The sequence below is a fragment of the Rhinoderma darwinii genome, chromosome 4 (assembly GCF_050947455.1).
Source record: "Rhinoderma darwinii isolate aRhiDar2 chromosome 4, aRhiDar2.hap1, whole genome shotgun sequence".
Taxonomy (NCBI): domain Eukaryota; kingdom Metazoa; phylum Chordata; class Amphibia; order Anura; family Rhinodermatidae; genus Rhinoderma; species Rhinoderma darwinii.
The window spans coordinates 291,933,950-291,958,867 of NC_134690.1; the positions used below are offsets into that span (position 1 = coordinate 291,933,950).

General features: G+C 42.6%; 1 protein-coding gene across 3 annotated transcripts in view; it reads right to left on the minus strand.

The window, feature by feature from the left end:
* Positions 1-23,269, minus strand: part of LOC142761152 (dihydroxyacetone phosphate acyltransferase-like) — a 200,574-nt gene extending 177,305 nt beyond the window's left edge. Inside the window, exons 1-3 of one of the 3 annotated variants that reach the window (XR_012883524.1) lie at positions 22,976-23,269; positions 17,219-17,410; positions 3,756-3,932 (exon numbers count right to left, since the gene is read on the minus strand). Coding sequence is in view for 2 of the 3 variants with exons in the window: in XM_075864345.1 (XP_075720460.1) it covers positions 3,756-3,932; positions 17,219-17,410; positions 22,976-23,008 (402 nt within the window). In the remaining variant the exon portion in view is untranslated. The remainder of the gene's footprint in view (positions 1-3,755; positions 3,933-17,218; positions 17,411-22,975) is intronic. The other 2 variants (XM_075864345.1, XM_075864346.1) reach the window with 2 other exon arrangements.
* Positions 23,270-24,918: the final 1,649 nt, after the last annotated feature.

Sequence of the window (24,918 nt, forward strand, 5' to 3'; positions counted from 1 at the left end):
TTGAGTCTGATCCGGAATCGGTAGTTCAGAAAACCTGAATTTTTTTATATTGAATCCTAGGGCGTCTGTTCTTCCTCATTCTCCGATTGCCCCCAATTAAAAATGCAACCATTGTCGAAATCACCTTTGTCCCTAATGAATTTGTTCTTCTTGCGTTCTTTAATTTCTGACTGAATAGGAATTATCTTTTTATCCACCTTTTGGAACTGTAGCTCTGTTAATCTTGTTTTTAGTTCAATCTTTGCTTTTTCTAGATCATCCTTAACCAGGGAACGTTCTTTTTCAGTGTGAGACAGAATTAATTCTGTTAAATTCAGAGAGTGCTGTATATGAAGCTGTCTGCACTTATTAGTAAAGTCCACATCCTCTTGATACTGTGAAATCTCTTTATAAATACATAAACCTCTAGGGCAGTGGTTCCCCCCGACGTTGTAGCAGACATGACGCGTGGACCTCTGTTACGAGTACCGCCCACCGCTTCCCATTAGAAGCCTGATGGAGGGAGAGGAGCCATTAACGCTGGGCAGGGGAAGTGTTTTTTTTTCTTTAATTTGTTAGCAGTTGTGTGAGAAATGGAGCCAGGGGAATGCCGGAAGTTGTCCTCTCCGCTTATACCTCCTCTCTGTAATGTCCTCTGATATCCCATAAGAACGTCCTGGAAATGCTGGTAGTTGTAGTTCTCTCCTCTTATACCTCCTCCCTGTAATGTCCTCTGATATCCCATAACAGCCTGGACATGCTGGTAGTTGTAGTCCTCTCCTCATACCTCCTGGGGGGCTGAGGCTGATGGTCTCTTTACTGAGGGGTCATTATACTATGAGTGGGGGGCTGATGGTCATTTTACTGTGAGTGGGGGGGGCTGATGGTCATTTTACTGTGGGTGGGGGCTGATGGTCTTTGAGTGGTTTCCGCCTCTGACCTCCCATTGAAATTAATAGGAGGCAGAAAAAGTTTGGTGCTTTTCTTGTCTGCTGTTTTTGCATTCGCTTCAACAGCTGAAAATAAAATGTGGGCAAAAAACACAGCAAAGAAAAAAAAAAGTCAAGCAACGCTGTCCATTCAAAATCTGCCTCAAAATTCCTAAATGAATTTGGAGGCAGATTTTTAGTTTCTGCCTTACAAAAAAACGTTGTGTGAACATACCCTAAGAGTGTAGTGCTTGTTTGCAGCCATTTTTTGTCGTTTTGTAAACAATTTTTGGTAGGGGTGCCCTGAGAATTTTTTTTTTTTTTCCTGGGGTGCCTCGAGCCTGAAAAGATTGGGAAACTCTGCTCTAGGGGATTGACTACAATCTTTGTACGATTGTAATGAGTTGACAGTCCAGAATAACTTGACTTCACTTTATTTTCAAGGGCTTTTGTACCAAACACCTGCAATGCATCTATGAGATTGCATTGTAAAAAAAATGCATCCACATCTACACGACCTGCGATCACAGCAGCCGAATCCAATGAAGCCAGATCATCCTCAGAATCTGCAGGATTATTTTCCACGTTTGCTGATTCTTTTAGGGCTTATTTAGACGAACGTGATATACGTCCGTGCAACGCTCGTGATTTTCACGCGCCTCGCACGGACCTATGTTAGCCTATGGGGCCGTGCAGACTGTCCGTGAGTTTCACGCAGCTTGTATCCGCTGCGTAAAACTCACGACATGTCCGTTATGTGTGCGTTGTTCGCGCATCACGCACCCATTGAAGTCAATGTGTGCGTGAAAATCACGCGCAGCACATGGAAGCACTTCCGTGTGACGCGCGTGATTCGCGCAACAGCAGTAAAAAGTATGAATGAAAACAGAAAAGCACCATGTGCTTTTCTGTTTACAAACATACAGTGTCATAATGATGGCGGCTGCGTGAAAATCACGCAGCCACGCATCATACGATGGTGACACACGGAGCTGTTAAGTACCTTTTGCGCGCGCAAAATGCCGCGTTTTTTGCGCGCGCAAAACGCACACGCTGGTGTAAATCCGGCCTTAGGTGTGCTCAAGCCTTTGAACTAACAATTGTATTGAGAAAAATGAAGAAATGAAGGAGGCTGATTCAAACAGAGCGATTGTCCTGTATAGAGGTTTTTTCTGGCAAGTGATCATGTATAGAGTCGGCTTATTATTGCCCCCGGGGTGCTCATCGACAAGTACAGCATGTTTGTTTGAATAGATAAAGTAGAGAAATCGAGGCACTCACCGTTTGTTGAAATAAACTTCTTTCATTCACTGATCATGGTCTGAGAGATGTGGGGTAAGCCTACGGACGTTTCGCTTTAGCACACACATGACTATAATTCAACATATACGAGAGTCATGACAATGACTTTCGTTGTATGCGTTTGGCAGGGATTATCCAAATAAAATTGACATCATCCGGGGGAGATAGACATTAGATACTGTTAAAAAAAGGCTGAAATTATTTTAAAAACAGAGGCACTAGGACCACTCGGTCTGAATGATCGTAACGATCCAAGTGCCTTCTTGATATAGATGTAACTATGTAAAAAATTGAAACGTCATCTGTTATTTGTATACTCTATTGTGGCTATTGTGCATACCTGTTTTGTAAAAATGTGCATTTCTCTTTGCTATTTTGAATGTAAAAGGATATTCTGTATACTCCTGTGTGAACAGGGTATATAATGAGCAGAGAGGGGGTGACGCCAGGGCCTTGAAAAAGTGTGTGCTAACGCGAAACGGCCATAGGCTTACTCCACATCTCTCAGGCCATGATCAGTGAATAAAATAAATTTATTGCATCCAACGGTGAGTTCCTCGATTTTTCTTTACTTTAGCTGGTATTGATGATGTTGCCACTGTGTCGGTCAGTCTGGAGCGCAGTCGACTCTTTGCAATGGTAAGTGTTGAAGAACTACTCGCAGCAGTAAGTTGTTCCGACTTAAAGGGTTTTTCCCACCAAGGACATTTATGACATATCCCCTGGATATGTCACAAATGTCAGATAGATGTGGGTCCCACCACTGGGACCTGCGCCTATCTCTAGAACGGGGCCTTTAAACCCTGTTCTACCTCTCTCTGTTCCAGCTGATTTCTGACCATGAAGAAGAAAACAGCATAGCTCACTGAGCTGCGTTGTTTCTGTAACGGCCAAAGTAGAGAATGGCAGTTACGGAAGCAGCGTAGCATGCGAGTTACACTGTTTCGGTAACTATTATTCAGTTCTATTTGGACTTAGGTAAACATGTGGGGTCAGGTGACTGGACTGTGCCGGCCCGCGAGTGGACCAGTCCAGTGACCTGAGCTGAGTCACACGACCTCACGTCACCTGACCTCACGTCACGGACTCAGGTGACCGTATCGGTCCACTCTTGACTCCGTCCACCCTTCTCCTGCTCCTAAATGTGAGTGAGCAGTGCGGGCGGAGCCAAGGAGAGAATGACACGGCGGCAGCGGCGGTCAGATTGACGCCAGGGCGTGTAGTGACGGGAGTGGACCAGTCCAGTCACCTGACCTCACGTCACGTCCATTCTTGGGCCTGCCCGCACCGACCTCACTCAGAGCTCCGCCGCCGCCATATGTGGCTCCGTCCGCCCTACTCCTGCTCCTAAATGCGAGTGAGTAGGGCGGACAGAGCCAAGCAGCGAATGACGCTGCGGCGGTGGCAGCGAGATCTAAGTGAGGACCAAATTATCTCGTGGACCGGACATTCCACACCCCTGATCTAGTGAGAGGAATATACATAATGATTTAAGATTTTTGTAAGCAATCGCAGTTACAGATGTTAATTTGTGACAGCACTTACCTTCTGTATGCCTTCCAGGTTGACAAACACTTTCTGGTAAAGCCTTTTGAAGATTTTACTCAAGCTGAAGGAAAGCAGTCTGATAGCTCCCAGTTTGAAATTATGGCCCATTTCATCCAGGATCTGAGCAGCTTGTTCTTGAATGACATTAAAAGATTCACCAGATTCCACACTTATCTGTAGACCACAGCATCCAGGACATGAAATGATAAAATATGTGAACTAACCCTAAAGATCGATTACTCTGCGATAACCATTAATGAAGTGTATGAGGAACAAATAATTGACTAAAAACAAAATACATGTGTCCTCTCCAATCTCTTATGAAACAGCTCAGCCGCTTCGTATCTGTTCGGCTTTTTACGGAAAGCCGATGTATCTGAGTACGGGCTCATAGACTTTCTATTGAGTCCGTACACCGATACATTTATTTCCGGAAAAAGCCGAACAGACACAAAGTGGCTGAGCGCTTTAGTTGCTTCGTTCTAGCGCTCGGTGGGGGTCTCAGTGCTCGCACCCCCACCAATCCAAACTTCTGACATGTCACTATGACATGTCAGAAGTTTGTCAAACGTTTAGCTACACTTTAATTTTATTATTACTGTAAGCAGAACAAAAATGGCAAAACAATGCCGGTTACTTGCAAACAAGATTAAACATCATGCACAATTTGTTGCCACTTTTGTACCCTTGAAACTATCCTATTAGTATAGCAGTAGTGCAGTGCATATCACTGTCCCTATTTTCTCTCTCACAAACTCAGTTGGGAATAGTGGTGGAGATTTAAAAAGAAACATGCTCCAGAATTCTGACTTAAATTGTGCAAACTGGCATACATGCCGTGTGCCAAATTTATTATGTGTTAAAGACACTTTTTACACCTCACCGCACAGTTTTGAAAAGTATCTAGAATGAGGCATAGCTAAGCAGAGCTGTAAAATGTGCCAGATTTATCAATGATGAGCGCCATTCTTTTTGCGCACAATATTAACGTAAAGTATGCCAGTCATGAGGTGGTGTAAGGAAGAGAAAATTGGCTAACATGTCTAGCAATATGCACCAAATTTATCATATAACGTGCGCCACTGTTATTCATTTAGCAGAGTTTCTGCCTTTCTAGTCCAGGTTTACCCTGTCTAACTTTAATACGTTATTAACCTCTTCTCGACATCTAACATATATGTGTAGCGGAGGATGGTAGGGAAAGTATGGAGTGGGCTCACGGCCTAAACCCGCATGTTTAACCCCTTAGATGCCGCATCTAAGACATCAGAATGAGGGGGTGGCTCCCTACAATGTCCCATAGTCCCCCACGACACAATCTCAGGGTGTCAATGGTTGTCATGGCAGCCTATTAATAAAGGTAAATACAGTTAAATAAAGTTTAAAATATATATATATATATATATATTTATATATACATTCGAGTCACATTATTATGACCACCTCCTTTCGACGTCGGAAGTGAGTAGCCCATGAAGGAAGTGATATGTCTTGGGCTAGCTTAGTGGGTATAGAAGGTGTGCGATTGGCTGTTTGAACATATATCACTCGTTGCCATGGATAAAAGGGGCAATTTATCAGAGTTGCAAAAAGGGATGATTATTGGCTTTTAGGCCAAGGGTGTAAGTATTTCTCAAACAGAGCAGTTTGGAAACTTTTCGGGTGCCACTGTGGTGAAAGTGTATCGTGAGTGGACAAATGGCACTATTGGGAATAACCGACGTGGAAATTACGGAGCACCACGTGCCATTGATGTGAGAGGTGAACGTTGGCTACGAAGGTGCGCGAGGGCCGAACGACACGCTACGGTGGGGCAGCTCACCGTGAAAATCAGGGGCTACCAGACGTGTGTCTAAAACAACAGTTCAGCGAACCCTACTGCGTATGGGGCTCCAAACCACTGCTCATATGCTAACAAAGGTGCACGTTTTCTGCTTCATCCAAAGGATGGAGGTTGGCGTGCCAGGCGAGAAACATCAGAGAACAAACACCCTGCAACCATTGCTGGAAGAATACAAGCTGGTGGCGGCAGCGTTATGGTCTGGGGAATTTTTCATGACCGATTTGGGTATCAATCCATCATTGCAGATCACGTCACCCATACATGCTATTTTTCTTCCCTGGGGCAGATGGAATCTTCCAGCAAGACAATGCGACCTGTCACACAGCTAGAAATGTTCAACAGTGGTTGGAAGAGTACGACCAAGACTTCCAAGTACTTCCATGGACCCCTAATTCACCAGACTTGAACCCAACTGAACATCTGTGGGACCACCTTGATCATCTTGTTCGCTCTATGCACCATCCAGCAAATGTGGGATGCACTGCAGTCAGCATGGCTCCATTTAGCGGAGACAACCTACCAGTACCTCATGGAGTCACTCTCAGCCCGTCTAGCTGAGGTCCGTGCTGCACACGGCGGTTACTCTGGATATTATCTGGTGGTCATAATAATGTAACTCGACTGATATATATATATATACACACACACACACACACGCTGCAAAGTAAGAATGCTTTCATCAATAGCGTTAGTTTTTTTTTAATCAATTATGAAAATGGAAAGTGAAAGAACAGAGAAGAAATATAAATCAAGTCAATATTTGGTCTGACCACCCTGTGCCTTCAAACAGCATCAATTCTTCTAAGTACACTTACACACGGTTTTTTAAGGAATTTGGCAGGGAGATTATTCCAAACATCTTGTAGAGCTAACCATAGATCTTCTGTGGATGTAGCTTTCATCAAATACTTCTGTCTCTTTATGTAATCCCAGACAGATGCAATGATGTTGAGATCAGGGCTCTGTGGGGGCCATATCATCACTTCCAGGGTTCCTTGTTCGTCTTTATGCTGAAGAAAGTTCTCAATGACATTGGCTGTATGTTTGATGTCGTCCTGCTGCAGAATAAATTTGAAGCCAATCAGACGCCTCCCTGATGCTATTGCATGATGAATATGTATCTCTGTATTTCTCAGGATTGAGGACACCATTAATCCTGACCCAGTAACCAACTACACCAGCTGAAATGCAGCCCCAAACTTCCACCATGCTTCACTGTTGCCTACAGACACTAATTATTGTACCGCTCTCCAGCTCTTTTTCTGCACCCCAGTTTCTATGTTTTCATGCATAGTGGAGTCGCTTGGCCTTGTTTCCACAATGAAGTCATGGATTTCTGGCAGCAATTCTTCCATGAAGACCACTTCTGGCTAGACTTCTCCGAATAATACCGTGTTTCCCCGATAGTAAGACACCCCCGATTGTAAGACGTATCGGGGGTTTCAGGGGGGTCGGCTAATATAAGCCGTACCCCGAAAGTAAGACATATGTCTTACTTTCGGGGAAACACGGGGGTATTGCCGCCTCCTGCCCACTTCCACTCCCACTTAACGCCGAAGGACGGATATATCCGTCCTCAGCAGCTGCTAGTTCGCGCAGGAGGACGGATATATCCGTCCTGTGATGGCGCGGGTACTGAGACTGTACCCACGCGATCAGCGGCAGGAGCACGGCTGTTATACACAGCCTGGCTCCTGCTGCAACTGCCGGAATCGAAGCGCGCGCCGATTCCGGCAGTTTAACCCATTAAATGCCGCTGTCAATAGTGACAGCGGCATTTAATGTGTTTGACAGAGGGGGGAGCTCCCTCTGTCACCCGATCGGCGCCCCCGCAAACAAATCGCGGGTCGCCGTCGGGTTTCCATGACAGCCGGGGGTCTAACAAAGACCCCCAGGTCTGCCTTCAGCAACTGCCGGTTAGGCGATGCCGGAGGCATGACCTAATAGGTTGCGTGTCAGTTTTACACTGACAGGCAATAATGCTTCGGTATACTAAGTATACCAAAGCATTATATATGCGATCGGCACATCGCATAGTGAAGTCCCCTGGTGGGACAAAAAAAAAAAAAAGTAAAACAGTTAAATAAAGTTTGTGAAAAAAAATAAATAAATAATTTCCAATATAAGACATACCCCGAAAGTAAGACATAGTGGGGCTTCTGGGGATAAAAAGAAAGTAAGACACTGTCTTACTTTCGGGGAAACACGGTAGATGGGTGTACCTGGGTCTCACTGATTTCTGCCAGTTCTTGAACTGATGGCACTGCTGGACATCTTCCGATTTCGAAGGGAAGTAAGCATGATGTGTCTTTGATCTTGGCCGACCACTGCGTCTACGGTCCCAAAAATCGCCCATTTCTTTGTGCTTTTTCATTAGAGCTTGAATAGCACATCTTGAAACCCTAATCTGCTTTGAAATCTTTGCATGGGAGAGACCTTGCTGATGCAAGACCTTGTGTCTTGTTGCCTTGCTCTGTCTTGCCATGGTGGACCTCACCTTTGTAGCAGAGATTGGCTGTTCATCACCCAGTTTTAAGGAGAAAAAACAGCAGTTGACAGTTAGATTGCAGGCGCCTCACAGATTCTGATGCTTTTTATTATTTTTTCTAGCCCCCACCATTCCTGAGATATAGCTGCCATTAGTTCTGGTGTCCGATATGCAAATGAGGCCTTTGACTGTCAAGTGGGCGGTTACCCCTTATTAAGTGACGGGTGTTACCCACCCACTTGACAGTCAAAGGCCTAATTTGCATATTGGACTCACGGCCCCGATATCTCAAGAAAAAAATAAAAAGCCGCAGAATCTGTGGGGCGCCTGCAATCTAACGGATATATCAGCTAAATTTTTTGGGGTAAACGACAGGTTCTCTTTAAGCCTTCTACAAGTTGCTTCTTTTACAGTTAATGACTGTGTTTTAACCTACATATGAAAATGATGATCATTATCACCTGTTTGGTATAATTGGTTAATCATACACCTGAATTTAATACTACAAAATCGATGACTGTGCAAGTGTACCAAGAATTGATGCGGTTTTGAAGGCAAAGAGTGGTCACATCAAATATTGCTTTGATTTAGGTTTCTCTTCTGTTCATTCACTTTGAAGTCTTAATTGATAAAAACTATTAAGGCTGGATTCACACGAGCACGTTTGGTCCGTGATATATGTCGGCAGTATTTCCTGGACCGAACACTGCAGGGAGCAGGACTCCTATTATCATAGTTATCTATGATGCTAGGAGTCCCTGCCTCGCTGCGGAAAACTGTCCCGTACTGAAAACATGATTACAGTATGGGACAGTTTTCCCCCAGTGAGGCTGGGACTCCTAGCTTCATAGATAACTAAGACGATAGGAGCCCGGCTCCCTGCAGTGTTTGGTCTGGGAAATACTGCTGGCATATGGTCCGTATATAATGGACCGAACACACTCATGTGAATCCGGCCTAACACTTCTTTTTTAAAGCATTCTTAGTTTGCAAAAATGTTTCACAACTGCCTAAAAGTTTTGCACAGTATATATATATATAAATCCTTTTCCCATTTTCCCCAAATGCTATGTAAAAAAATAAAATAATAATAATTCACGTAACTGGTATCTTCTTGTCCGTAAAAGTCGGAACTATTACAATATAACATTATTATACCCGCACGGGAAACACGTTAAAAAAAAAATGTAAAAAAAAATTAAACTGCCAGAATTGATGGACAATGGTACAAAAGGTGATCAAAAAGTCACATGATGGCTCTCAGAATATGTCCAAACTAGAGAAATTATATTTTTAACAATCTTTTTTTTTTTTTAGTAAAATATATATTTTTTCCGTTTCGACCAGCCCTCATATAGCTATATCAACAGTAAAATAAAGACTTTACGCCTTTTGGAAGGTGGGGAGGAAAGAGCAAAAATGTAAAAATTCAAAATAGCTGCGGAGGTTAAAAAATCTCGCTCAATTTCTAAAGACCAATTCAATCTGATATGTTTAAAGGGATATTCTCATCTCTGACATTTATGGCATATCCACAGGATATGCCATAAAAGTCTGATAGATGCAGGTCTCACCTCTGGATCCCGCATCTGTATCTCTAGCTGGGCTCCAGCCAGACTGACAAGGTGGACGGGTTTTCCTGAAACAGCCGAGCAACTTTTGCTATGCTGTTTCTGGAACGTTCATTGAAGTGGATGTTAGTTACAAAAACAGCGTAATACAGTGAGCCGCACTGTTTCCATAGATTATGACTACCAGAAACAGTGTAGTTCGCTGTGCTACGCTGTATCTATAACTTTCATTCACTTCTATGGGAGTTCTGGAAACAGCACTGCAAACTGAGCTCAGCTGTTTCTGGAAAACCCAGCCACCTCATCAGATAGTGGCTTGAGCCTAGCGACAGTGGCAGAATGTAGACTAGGGGTCAGGGGCTCCGTTCTAGAGATATGTACATTTCCCAGAGGAGGGATCTGTATCTCTCTGACATTTATGGCATATCATGTGGATATGCTGTAAAAAACTGAGATGGGGATACCCCTTTAATGGATGCATTGCGGATAATCTTAATCTAAATGTGTGTTGGTACTTCAAGACTTTTCTTAAGACTACGATCACATACACACAGTTTTGATGTCGTTTTTGTGGGAGTTTTTGGCTCAGTTTTTTGAGTCAAAGCCAGAAGTGGATCCAAAATGAAGGAAAGGCATAAAGCAAAGACTAATGCATTTCCTTCCTGGTGTTCACTTCTGTGTCACAAAAACTGCATCAAAACTGTGTGTGTGATCCTGGACTTATACTGTTATTCCTTTTAGAATCTACTCCTGGCTTTGGCTAAAAAAAACGCATAAAAAACTGCACCAAACTGCTGTGTGTATTCACAACCTGCAGCTAGGCCATGAGTTTTTGACTGCATCTTTTCCACAGAAGTGCGCTTTGGAGTTGCACATTAGTTTCCCCAATTGACTTCACTGGTGAAGGCCATGAAATGACATGGAAAAAAAAACAAACACAATCATGGATTATGCATGAGGTCCGATATGGTTTCTTATACATTCTATTCTATACCATTTCTTAGAGCATTTTTAACCCCTTTACGCCGCAGCCTTTCTTTACTTTCTATCCTTCCTTCCTACATTCCAAGAGCCATAACTTTTTTATTTTCTTGTCAACATAGCCTCATAAGGGCTTTTTTTTGCAGGACAAGTTGTTGTTTTTAATGGCACGATTTAATGTACCGTATAATGTATTGAGAAACTTTTAAAAATAATTTTTGTGGAATTGAAAAAAAGACCAAGCCATTTTTCCCATTGTTTTTTGGGTTTCGTTCACCCTGCGATAAGTGTGATATGTTAACTTTATTCTACGGGTCAATACAAATAAGCCAATTTTTTTTATGTTTTACTACTTTTACAAAGAACATTATTTGTTAAAAACCTACATTTGTTCTGTGTCGCCATTTTCTGAGATCCATAACTTTGACTTTAACGTTGATGGAGGTATTTGTGTTTTGTTTTTTTTGCACGGCAAACTGTAGTTTTTAATAATACTCTTTTGAGGGTACATGCAACTTTTTTATGGGGGAGGCAATGTGAACAAAAAACAGCAATTCTAGCTGTTTCTTTTTTTTTTTTTTTTTTTTAAACAGCGTTCACTTTGTATTATAAATAACGGTGTATTAGAATAGTTCAGAATTTGACGGACGTGGTGATACCGATTATTTTTATTCTTTTCATAGAAAACTTTGGGTGGAAAATGGAAAAAAAGGGTTTTATAACTTTTAAAATTTTTGTTGTACATTTGTAGAAGCCTTATTTAAATTGTAACGTATTTTTTTAGTCCCACTATGGAACTTGAACAATAGATCGCTGGTACAATACACAGCCTCTGGCAGGGCTTAATAGGAGTACAAGGATGGCAGTCCTGGAGGCCTTCCATCTCCCACTTCTCACATCGTGGGGGGCCGGAGTTACAAAGGTGACAAACGTTTTAGATGCCGCGGTCGCTATTGACAGCAACATCTTAGCAATTAGACGGACATTATCGGTGTTATCTCCAATCCCAGGTGTAAGAGCAGCGTGTCACCTGTACTACACAGCTGACAACCGCAGCTTATGGAGCGGTCTAAGCCGTTAGCCCATTCCATACTTCCCCCTCCAACTTGCGCCATACATCTACGGCAAATGTTGGTAAGGGGTTTAAAAATAAAACATTGCAACCGATAGTGGTGCAATTGCAACACTATCAACTACATTTTTCCTGATTGAACGGATCGGTCTGAATCTACCAGATTTGACCAGGATCCATTGACAACTGTAAAAAGAGGAAACCAAAAACTTTAAAGTGACATTGTCATCAGTGTTGTCCATGACAATGATTATTTTTCAGAAAATTAACAGGTAGAAAGGTTGAACTTGATGGACATGTTTCTCTAGTTTAACCTTTGATTGATCGCCCTGAATTGCTTTCTCAGAACTCTTATCAAATAAAATCTTTATTATCTTAGGAAGAAGTGTAGAGACACCTTAACCCCTTCAGGACCAAGCTCATTTTGGCCTTCAGGACCAGACCCATTTTTTCAAATCTGACATATTTCACTTTATGTGGTAATAACTCCGGAACGCTTTTACCTATCAAAGTGATTCTGAGATTGTTTTCTCGTGACACATTGGACTTTATGATAGTGGAAAAATGTGGTCGATAAATTCAATATTTACCAGTGAAAAACACCAAAATTTGGTGAAAAATTGCAAAAATTTGCATTTTTCTAAATGTAAATGTATCTGCTTGTAAGACAGGCAGTTATACCACACAAAATTGTTGCTAATTAACATCCCCCATATGTCTACTTTAGATTGGCATCGTTTTTTGAACATCCTTTTATTTTTCTAGGACGTTACGAGGCTTAGAACTTTAGCAGCAATTTCTCACATTTTCAAGAAAATTTCAAAAGGCTATTTTTACAGGGGCCAGTTCAGTTGTGAAGCGGCTTTTAGGGCCTTATATATTAGAAACCGCCAAAAAGTCACCCCATTTTAAAATCTTCACCCCTCAAAGTATTCAAAACAGCATTTAGAAAGTTTCTTAACCCTTTAAACGTTTCACAGGAATTAAAGCAACGTAGAGGTGAAATTTTCAAATTTCATTTTTTTTTTGCAGAAATTCATCTTTATTCTATTTTTTTTGTAACACAGAAGTTTTTACCAGAGAAATGCAACTCAATATTTATTGCCCAGATTCTGCAGTTTTTAGAAATATCCCACATGTGGCCCTAGTGTGGTAATGGACTGAAGCACCGGCCTCAGAAGCAAAGGAGCACCCAGTGGATTTTGGGCCTCCTTTTTATTAGAAAATATTTTAGGCTCCATGTCAGGTTTCAAGGGCTCTTTCGGTGCCAAAATAGTGGAAATCCACCAAAAGTGACCCCATTTTGGAAACTACACCCCTTGAGGAAATTATCTAGGGGTATAGTGAGCATTTTGACCCCGCAGGTTTTTTGCAGAAATTATTGGAAGTAGGCCGTGAAAATAAAAATCGTTATTCTTTCAAAGATTATGTAGGTTTAGCTAATTTTTTCTAATTTCCACGAGGACTAAAGGAGAAAAAGCACCACAACATTTGTAAAGCAATTTCTCCCGAGTAAAACAATACCCCACATGTGGTTATAAACGGATGTTTGGACACACGGCGGAGCTTAGAAGGGAAAGAGCGCCATTTGGCTTTTGGAGCTCAAATTTAGCAGGAATGGTTTGTGGAGGCCATGTCGCATTTGCAAAGCCCCTGAGGTACCAAAACAGTGAAAACGCCAAAAAAGTGACTCCATTGAGAAAACTACACCCCTTGAGGAATCCATCTAGGGGTGTAGTGAGCATTTTGCCCCCACAGGTGTTTCACAGATTTTATTAGAATTGGGCAGTGAAAATAAAAAAAATCCTTTTTCTTCAATAAGACGTAGCTTTAGCTCCAAATTTTTAATTTTCTCAACAAATAAAGGAAAAAAAGAACCCCAACGCTTGTAAAGCAACTTCTCTGGAGTACGGCAATACCCCACACGTGGTCGTAAAATGCTGTTTGGGCACACGGCAGGGCTCAGAAGGGAAGGAGCGCCATTTGCTTTTGGTGTACAGATTTTGCTGCATTTGGTTTCTGGTTGCTATGTTGCATTTGCAAAGTCCATGTGGGACCAAAACAGTGGATCCCCCCCAGAAGTGACGCCATTTTGGAAACAACACCCTCAAGGTATTCACCTAGGGGTGTAGTGAGCATGTTAACCCCACAGGTGTTTTGCAGAAATTCGTGTGCACACGATGTGGGAGAATGAAAATGGGAATTTTTCCTTAGATATGCCAATATGTGGTGCCCAGCTTGTGCCACCATAACAAGACAGCTCTCAATTATTATGCGGTGTTTCCCTGTTTTAGAATCACCCTACATGTGGCCCTAATCTTTTGCCTGGACATTCGACAGGGCTCAGGAGTGAAAGAGTACCATGTAAAATTGAGGCCTAATTTGGCGACTTATAAAGTATTGGTTCACAATTGCAGAGGCTTTGATGTGAAATAATAAAAGAAACCCCTGAGAAGTGACCCCATTTTGGAAACTGCACCCCTCAAGGCATTTATTAAGAGGTGTAGTGAGCATTTTCACCCCACGTGTCTTTTCCATAAATGATTGCGCTGCGGAAGGTACAAATTAAATAGTTTCCCTAGATATGCCAATTCAGTGTCAAATGTCATGCCCAGCTTGTGCCACTTTTTTTTATATATACACCGTTCACCGTACGTTATAAACTACATGTTACCTTTATTCTGCGGGTCAGTACGATTCCGGCGATACCAAATTTATAGAACTTTTTTATAACTTTTTGCACAATAAAATTACTTTTGGAAAGAGAATGTATTTTTTCTGTCGCCAAGTTGTGAGAGCCATAACGTTTACATTTTTTCGTCGATGGAGCTGTGTGAGGGCTTGGTTTTTTTTGCGAGACGAGGTATAGATTTTATCGGTACCATTTTTGGATACATGCGACTTTTTGATCACTTTTTATTTCAATTTTTGGAAGACAGTGACCAAAAAAACAGTAATTATGGCAGTGTTTTTGAGTTTTTTTTTTTACGGCGTTCACTGTGCGGAATAAATAACATAATATTTTTATAGTTCAGGTCGTTACGATCGCTGCGATACCAAATATGTATGGCTTTATTATTTTTTTCAATAATAAATGACTTATAAGGGAAAAAGGGCGATTGTGTTTTGTGTTATTATTTGAAACTTTTATTGTATGTTTTCCAACTTTTATTTTTACTTTTTTTACACTTTTTTTTACACTTTTCTTTAGTCCCACTAGGGGACTTGAATGTCCAACTATTTGTTTGATGTTCTAATACATTGCACTACCTATGTAGTGCAATGTATTGGAACTGTCAGTTGTTCACTGACAGCAAGCCGATTAGGCTCCGCCTCTGGGCGGGGCCTAATCAGCTTACGTAATGGCAGACAGGAGTCCATTGTTAGGGCTCCTGTTGCCATGGTAGCAGTCGCCAGCCTTGCCATCGCATGGCAAGGCTGCCGATTTTCTACAAACCTCTAGGATGCAGCGATCACAATGGATCGCTGCATCGAAGGGGTTAATGCCAGGAATCAGAGCTAGCTCCGGTTCCTGGCGATAGATCGGGGTGTCCGCTGTAACATACAGCGGACACCCACTGCTGATGACGCCGGCTCAGCTTCTGAGCCGGAAGCTGAGCCGGCGCCATCTTGCCGATGTTACCGGAAGCCTCCTGGGCCCCGCCGACGACGGGGCATAGGAGGATTCCGTTACAGGCTGATCGGGAGGTAAGCATTAGCCCTCCGATCGCCTTTGCAGCCACCGGCAACCCAGTGATCACGTTGCTGGGGTGCCGGTGGCTATAAACTCCTCACATGCTGCGATCTCTATTGAACGCAGCATGTGAGGGGTTAATCGGTCGGATCGGATGCTAGCTCCGGTCCTGGCCGATACCTTAGGGTGCCAGCTGTAACATACAGCTGTCACCCGGTGGTGATGTCGCTGGCTCAGCTCCTGAGCCAGCTTCATCTCCATGACGTATATTTACGTGAAAAGGCGGTAAGCCACCGATTTTAATGACGTATATATACGTGATCCGGCGGGAAGGGGTTAAAATGACTAAAATAGACAAGTCACTAGGTCTAGATGGCTTGAAAATACCTTCAATGGGAAGGTGAAACATTGCCTACACACTGGGTGAATAAACGTGTTTAGAGATTTCTTATATTTACTTGGAGTGCTGCCTCCATTTTTTGGCTTTTGATTTGATAGGTCTAGGTGGCATATACCACAATGCTATGGGGGAAAAAAAAGTATTGTTAGATGGGGATTTTTGTTTCAAACGACTGGCACATAAATCTAGCACTTAGATTCAAAAAGGGGTCAAAAAGTGAGCCGGGAAACTTCAGGCCCATCAGGACAACCCCTATACCTGAGCCGTATTTGGACATCATATGGGGATGGTCAGTAATGGAACACATGATTGGGTAAATGCTAACAGGGTACCACAAGGGTCAGTGTCCTTTTTAATATATTTATTAATTACCTTGTAGACGGTTTGGGGAGTAAAATATATTTTTTGGGATAGGATACTCAGTAATTAACACAAAAGTGGACAGTTAGTATTACAAATTAATCTGGATAATTTAGGAGCTTGGGCAGACAAGTGACAAATTAGATTTATCACTGATAAATGTAACGTTATACAGACTATTATTACATACTAAACAGGAAAACACTGGGTAAAACTAACATGGAAAAGCCCTAGGGGATATTGACTAACAGTAAACTGAACTGTAGCAACCAGTGTCAAGCAGCTGCTGCCAAGGCAAATAAGATCATGGGATGCAGCATAAGGCATCCACACGATGAGAACATCGTTCTACTGCTTTATAAATCGCTAGTCAGACCACACATGGAATATTGTGTACAGTTTAGGGCACCAGTGCATAAGAAAGACATGGTGGAGCTGGAGCAGGTTTAGCGTAGGCAACCAAAGAAAATAGAATGGATGGACTACAGTAGCCAGAAAATTTATAAAATTAGGGTTATTTGGTTTGAAAAAAAAAAAAAAAAAGACAGCTTTGTGGTGACATAATAACTATGTCAAGATATCTAACTCTGTATAAATATATCAGAGGTCAATACAAAGATCTGTCTAATGATTTTTTTTTTAAACCCAGGCCTGTAACTATACAAAGGAGGCATCCTCTATGTATGGAGGCATTTTTTTTTTACAAAATTATAGATGAGGATTCTTTACTGTAAGAGTAGTGATACTATGGACTATGGAACAAACATATTGTGATGGTTAATTGTTGAAAGGTGCCTAAATTCCTTTCTTGAAAGAAATTATATGACAAACTATATGTTCTAGATTACTAAAGATGGATCTCTGATCCAGGGATTTATTCTGATTGCCATGTTTCTCTCCTAAGATGAGGAAAACTGTTTTTTGCCTCAATGGGGAAGTTTTGCTTTTCCACTGGATAAACACTGCCTAGGACCTAGGTGATATCTCTCAATGTGTTCTCACCCTGTCAAACAACAACTGGTTGCAGAAAACCAAGTTTCAAGCTGCCCACCTGTTTAATGACGTATTGTAGATGGTCAGAGTCCATGACAATGGATTTAAGGGCACTTGGCTTGCATGGAGAAAGATTCTTATAAATAACTGGTGTAAAACTCTTTATAGCATATCGGAGATCACTTGATAGACGTCGCTCTTCCAGTAAATCTTCAAATACCTCTCTTGTGTTGCCTGTTATTTCCTTTTGCTGAAAGAAATGCAGATCACCTTTAATAAAATAACTACAAACATCCACATAAAGACTATCAATCTCCCACTGCTCCCCTGCAAAATGGCTTATTTTTGCCACAATTCACAGCAAAAAAAATGCATATATACCACAATGTGAGATCCCAGCCTTATATTTAATATGTTTAACTGCTTATTCTTAGACTTCATGCACACAACTGTGCCTTTTGCATCCGCATGATCTGCATTTTTGCGGAGAAATTGCAGACCCATTAATTTCTATGGGTCCATGCACACGACCATGGTTTTTACGGATATGTGCTGGGGCCGCAAATCTAAAACCAAAAATTTAGGTCATTTTTTGCTTCCGTGAATCCCGATGACACATGGATGCACAACAAAAGTTACAGGGAGCCTTAGTCTTATCTTCAGGGCAAGGCTAGACTGTGTAGCAGAAAGGACTATGGGAAGATTAACTCCAATCCTAAAATCCATCACCATCTGAAATGCTTAGTAGATCAGTGTAACATGAACAATACCTGCAATCTTTAAAAATCCACCCAAGATGTTTCCATGTGCTCTGTGCAAATTCCTAATAATGCCTGCTCGACGAGGGGGAATGGGAGCAGATTATGGTGGACCCTTTGTATGCCTTTATGACAAACCCCATGGAATCTCCACCAGTTCATTTGCAAAGACTTGTTAAATTTCTAAAGATGGCGAGTTGAGTATTACAAAGCACACCGTTATATAGTATTCTTCATGCCATAATGCTTTTCTAACCATTTTAGACAGTTTTCCATGGAGACAGATTTCCTTTACCTCATGCAGGAATCTATATTAACATTCTTACGTCCTGTAGCCTCCACTAGGGGGAGCTCGTTACTCCTTTATTCATACAGCAAGAGTTCGTTAGGAGAAGTATACTGTAAATGTAATTGTAAATAGTGGTATCTGCAGTCTGTCAGAATATTGTGTAACTCTTTGGCTGTGACAGGAGAAGCAGAGGATTTGTAGTAACAAAAAAACACAGGTCCGACAGCTATCAGTGCACAATTTTCCATCCTATTTAGACTAAATTAAATTATAAGTGGACTTTACCTTTACTGTTCTAGAACTTTACAGAAAATATCGTTAACCCTTTCATCATTCTAAACCACCAAAAATATTAGGTGTAAACTTTTAACTCACCCTAGACCTCCAGTCATAATAAATATAACATCTATAACCATCCAAGTGCACCACTAATATTGCTGTTAACACCTTCACTGCCCTAGACCACTGGATAAAGGGGTTATCCAGTTTACAAAACCCATTTTTATATACACCATTGGGAAACTTTGAGTTAAGGTGGAATTCCCATCACATGGATGCTTGCTCTGCTGTTTCTGTAACTCCCATAGAAGTGAATGGAGAGAGCTGCGCACATGTGCAGCCACCTCTCCGTTCAGTCGCTGACTGTATCCGGTGGCTGGCGGCCACCTCTCCTTTTGGGACGGGAGTTGAAGGATCCCCATTCTCGACTTAGGTGTCTAGGTGTCCTGCATTACACAGAGAACAAATTGATATTAACGGACACTGTGTAATACTTAGTTCCCTTTGTGGTGTCGCTGCAGGGAAATGTAAGGGTATGTGCACACACACTAATTACATCCGTAATTGACGGACGTATTTCGGCCGCAAGTCCCGGACCGAACACAGTGCAAGGAGCCGGGCTCCTAGCATCATACTTATGTACGATGCTAGGAGTCCCTGCCTCGCTGCAGGACAACTGTCCCGTAGTGTAATCATGTTTACAGTACGGGACAGTTGTCCTGCAGCGAGGCAGGGACTCCTAGCATCGTACATAAGTATGATGCTAGGAGCCCGGCTCCTTGCACTGTGTTCGGTCCGGGACTTGCGGCCGAAATACGTCCGTCAATTACGGACGTAATTAGTGTGTGTGCACATACCCTAACACTTACCGCCAGATTCCCCCATTGAATACAGCTGATCTCTGGGGGCCCAGCAGGAGGACAATTTAAATTCTTCAAGTTAGGGCTGGGCGATTTTTCCCAAAAATAAAATCCAGATTTTTTTCAACCCTTTGGGCGATTTTCAATTTGAATCTCGTTTTTCTTTTTTTTTTCTGTTTATTTAACAGTAATACCAAGAGATAATTTAATACATTTTCTTTATATAAATAACTTTTTAACATATATTGCTATAATTACTGTACGTAACTTCACAACTTTTCCCTCTGCAAATACTTTACTTTATCATAAATACAATTGGAAAAATGTCTATCTAATTGACTCTAACTTCTGTGTTCCCCAGCATGGAACAGGTTAACAATCTATAATCAATGAGGCACTGCGTGCACTAACATCCCCCTTTACCCGTCACCACCTCAGCCGGTCTCCGACATTGTCACCACCGTGATTGGACCGTTAAAAAACGGTCCGAGTGTCAGAAGGATTTTGCGGCCCGATCATGGTACATGTGGACCGGACTCTAAGGGATCATTGTCATTTAGGCTGCAGTCACACGACCGTGAAAAAAAATGGTCATTAAAAACTGATCAATGGTCAGTTTTTCATGTCCATTTTGCATCAGTGTCTCCAAATTCTCATCCATTTCCAGTACGTCTTTCATGGCCGTTTAAAAAAAAAAAAAAAAGGATGGATTTAATTTGTCAGGGTAGATAGTGCCCACATATAGTGACAGTGCCACAATGCCCACATATAGTGACACAGTACCAAAGTACCCACATGTAGTGACAGTGCCACAATGCGCATGTAGACAGTGCCACATGTAGACAGTGCCACATGTAGACAGTGCCACACCCCCTTTCAGATAGTGCCCACATAGTGCCACAGTGCCCACATATAGTGACAGTGCCCACATATAGTGACATAGAGCCACAGTGCCTACATATAGTGACATAGTGCCACAGAGCCCACATGTAGTGACAGTAGGGATGTCACGATAAAAGAATTTGGACTTCGATACCGATACTTTGTTTGCGATTTTGATACCAATTCAATACTACAACAGTAATTTAAAAAAAAGTGCTTCCGTTATCTCATGTGAGGCGCGAGGTGTGATGAATTTTGAATGTGCCTCACATTAATAGTAATTAATCCCATCATGTTTCTCAGTCATAATGGGTTAATGTGTAAGGTACATGATGGGGTTAATTACTATTAATGTGAAGCACATGGAGGTTAAAATCATCACACCTCGTGCCCCACAATAACAGAAAGAATGCAGTGTTTATTTTATTTTTTTTACAGTGCACACATCATAAATGATGCAAAAAAATAATAAAATTGTGCAGGTTATTACGGCCGCGCCAATACCCAATATGTGAATATTTTATGTATTAAGACTTACCCAAGTATGCCCTAACAACAGGAAATATGGTAAGACAGCCCTGGGGTCCTTCAATGGACCCTGGGCTGTCTGCCCATATATGGTATGTCCCTCAATCGCGTCACAGGGATTCCTGTGATGCGATCCAAGGGACATCTCCCCTTCTCACTTCCTCTTGAATGCTGCAGTCAGCTTTGATCGCAGCATTCAGGAGAATAGCGGCGGACATGAGAGGTTTCTCTGATCTCCGCCGTTACAGAGCGGGGCTGCGGCTGTGTAATACAGCCATTACCCCGCTCCTAACAAGTGAGCGAGCGATCAGCATGAGGAGATGTGGCCGGCGTTGCACTAATAAGCGGCGACGCAGGCACTGAACACAGAACATGGGGGTGTTTTGCAGCGCGCCCGCCATGTTCTGTCTTAAGTGCCGGCGCTCATTAGTGCAGCGCCGTCCGCATCGCATCATCCTGACGGCGCGCACTTGTCAGGACTCGGGAGCGTGGCAATGGCTGTATCACACAGCCGCAGCCCCACTCTCATACATACATGTGGTACTATACTTAGCTGTGCGGCCGCACAGCTCAGTATCGAAATACATAAAATAGCGGTATCGAACCGTTTGGGGATGCAGAGTAGCGAAACAGTATTGAAGTTTCGATGCATCGTGCATCCCTAAGTGACAGTGCCCACATGTAGTGACAGTGCCACAGTACCCACATGTAGTAACAGTGCCACAGCATCCACATGTAGTAATAATGCCACCCCCCATATAGTGCCACAGTGCCCATGTAGACAGTGCCACACCCCCCATGTAGATAGCACGTAGATCATACCCCACCTTGTAGATTGCAGCACCACCCCCCTCCCTTGTTGATCAACAAGGTGTTGCGATCTGCAAGGGAGGGTCGGGGTGCGATCACACCCCGACCCTCCCTTGCAGATCGCAACACCACCTGCCTCCCTTGTAGAGCGCACCCCCTACATACATCATACAGCTGCATTGGCGGAAAAATTAAAAACAAAGTTATGGCTCTTCAAATATCGAGAGACAAAAACAAATAATTTTTTTTAAAAAAGCGTTTCTACTGTGTAAAAATATAAGAAAACTATATAAATTTGGTATCGTTGCAATCGTAACAACCCGCTGAATAAGATAACTGTGTTATTTATACGACACTGTAAAAAGCGTAAATTTACGACGCAAAAAAAGAGTGGCAAAATTTCAGGGTTTTTTCCATCCACCCACAAAAAAAGTTAATCAATAGATTATATGTACCCCAAAATGGTGCTATTAAAAAACACAACTTGTCCCGCAAAAAACAAGACCTTATACAGCTATGTCGACGCAAAAATAAAAAAAGCTCTTGGAATGAGACGATGGAAAAACGTAAAAAAATAGCTTGGTCACTAAGGCCTAAAATAGGCTGGTCACTAAGGGGTTAAACCACTTGTAAACACCAAAAGATATTACCAGGAATAATATCACTATCCTAGAAAACAAACTACAAAAAAAACCAAAATGTGATACATGTAGAAAGTTGGCAAAGCGACTATAACGGGGCACACTTTGCTGGGCAACCATGGGCAAGGTTGATAACCTCATACTTTTTTCAGGACAACTTACCCAAAAATCATGGACAGCAAACATTTTTTACGAACAATTTGGAAAACCACAATAAATCATGTAGACTAGAAGTAATATATGTCTATAGCTTAGAATAGTGATATGAACACATTAGCAGAATTTACGGACAGTTGGAAACCCTGACCATGGATTTGGAAACTGCCCCTTTAAAAATCATGTGTTTGTCCTTGTGAAGAAAAAGAACAGCAAAAAAAATCAGGCACATCATGTGATCAGCAGCAGCCATGCAAAATCATGAAATCTATGTCATAAAGCCAGGAGATTGTTTAATGAGCAGCCTCACTACTGCAAGAAAACGAACAAAATGAAGGTGGAAAAGTGAGCAGAATCCCCAAGACTATGAGGACTTCTGGAAGGGATGTACAGTAAGTCCCGGCTGACCCGCTCATAGTCCACAGTCCACAGACAACAAGCTGATGTTTCCCAAACTATGCAAATAAAGAGGGAACCTGCCTGATGCTGCCCACTTCTGGATTAACCCGTCACTCGCTGTGCACTGACACAACGCCTTCCCCTCAATAGTCGCTCCCGCACTCCTATGGGTAAAGTTGGCTGCTATGCACAGGAATAACTACTGCAACTTACGGAGAAGAACTTCCCCATCACTGGTCCCGCCATCACTGGTCCCGCCGCCACCACAGCTCCACTCGTTACCGGGATCCTGAGGACTTTACACGTAGAGGGAAGCGCAGGGAGATCCAGTGGCCATTACACGGGAGACAGCCCGGAGCGCATCTCGTCAGCTGCTGCAGCTTGTGGGGTCAGATACTGTAATCTCCCTAATCAGGATTCCGGTCAGAGTCTACGGAAGCCGGGCAAAGTCTCAATGACTGCAGCTGCCCGCCACTCGCTGTCTGACAGAAGCAGCTTCTACAAGTGCTGCCCCCTATAGTCGGAATGTAGAAGTCTCTAGTCTATTCTCTTTTCTTTTCTTTCTGAGTATTCTTTGGGCTCCAGTACCAGTTCCTGGTGATTTGGTGGCCATTATTTGCTACCCGACTACTTGTATAACCTGCATGAGTGTCTGCACCAAGTGTTTGTGTTATCAGAGACATTTTTGTATGCTGGTGTCTGACCTCTGTGACCTCCGCTGTTTGCTATTTTGCCCCGTTTGGGCCCCCCCTGCTTCACCCGCCATTACCCGGGCCAAACATTGACTATATTTTGTTGAATATAAGACAAAGTAGTACGCTGCTTTCCCAGTGCTGGTAGCACGTCACTCTATCATCTGGCGGGGGTCACAGCAGTTGGATACCAGCTGATAGGATTTTTTTTTTTTTCTACACTATTCATCCATAAATAACATGTTAACTTTATTCTACAGGGTGTTACAATACCAAATCTGTCTATGTTTGATCACTTTTATTCCCAAAAAATGGTGTAAGGGCCCCTTCAGACCACGTTTCTGCTCTACATTTATCGTGTATGTCGTAAAAGCTCCCGACGTACATACTAAACGTTAACATAGGGCTCCATTAGCCCGACGGAGGCCAAAAGAGTGTGCCTTTGGCCTCCATTGGGCTGGTAAACTTCAGAATGCCTTTTATTTAAAAAGGCTCTGTCTCCACAATATAAGTGGCCTATCTTGTACATGATGTGATCGGCGCTGTAATGTAGATTGCAGCAGTGTTTTTTATTTAGAAAAACAATAATTTTTGACAGAGTTATGACCTATATTAGCTTTATGCTAATGGGTTTCTTAATGAACAACTGGGCGTGTTACTATATAACCAAGTGGGCGTTGTACAGAGGAGTGTATGACGCTGACCAATCAGTGACCAATCAGCGTCATACACTTCTCTCCATTCATTTACACTGCAGATAGTGATCCTGCGTTGTTCACTATGTGCTGTCACTTACACCCACATAAATGTTACTGAAGTGCCTTGACATTAAGTAGACATCGCGTCCAACCAGGACTGGATGTCTATTCACAATCCCGACACTTCGGTAACGTTTGTGTGTGACTTACAGCACAGCACATCGAGATCACATTGTGCTGTCATGTACAGCATGCTCTCGCGTGATTACGCCTGCTCTGCTGTAAGTCACACACAAATGTTACCGAAATGTCAGGATCGTGAATAGACATCCCATCCTAGCTGGATGTGATGTCTATTCACTCTCAAGACACTTCAGTAACGTTTATGTGGCACATACAGAGATGGAATACGGCACATACAACCCCATAGAGAATGCGAACGGGAGCCGTTCCATTCTCTGCAGCGTACGCCGTCTGTGTGGGAATGGCACATGCGCCGCTCCCACACAGACCAAAAGGAAGCTCGTTCGTAGAGCGAAATCCAGCGCCATTTTCTTGTGAACCAGAAGCCGCGGCCAGAAGTCGTCATCTTACTGTCCGACAGCGGCTTACGGCCATATGTTCAAGGAAGCGAAGGCGCAAGGCATAGGAGCGGAGGTGGCAGGAGCAGGTAATTTATGTTCGTGTATGTTCGTGTTATACTGTCTGCTGAGCACTGTATCTAATCCTCCTACACTGTGCAGTCGCTCAAAAAATGGCGCACAGT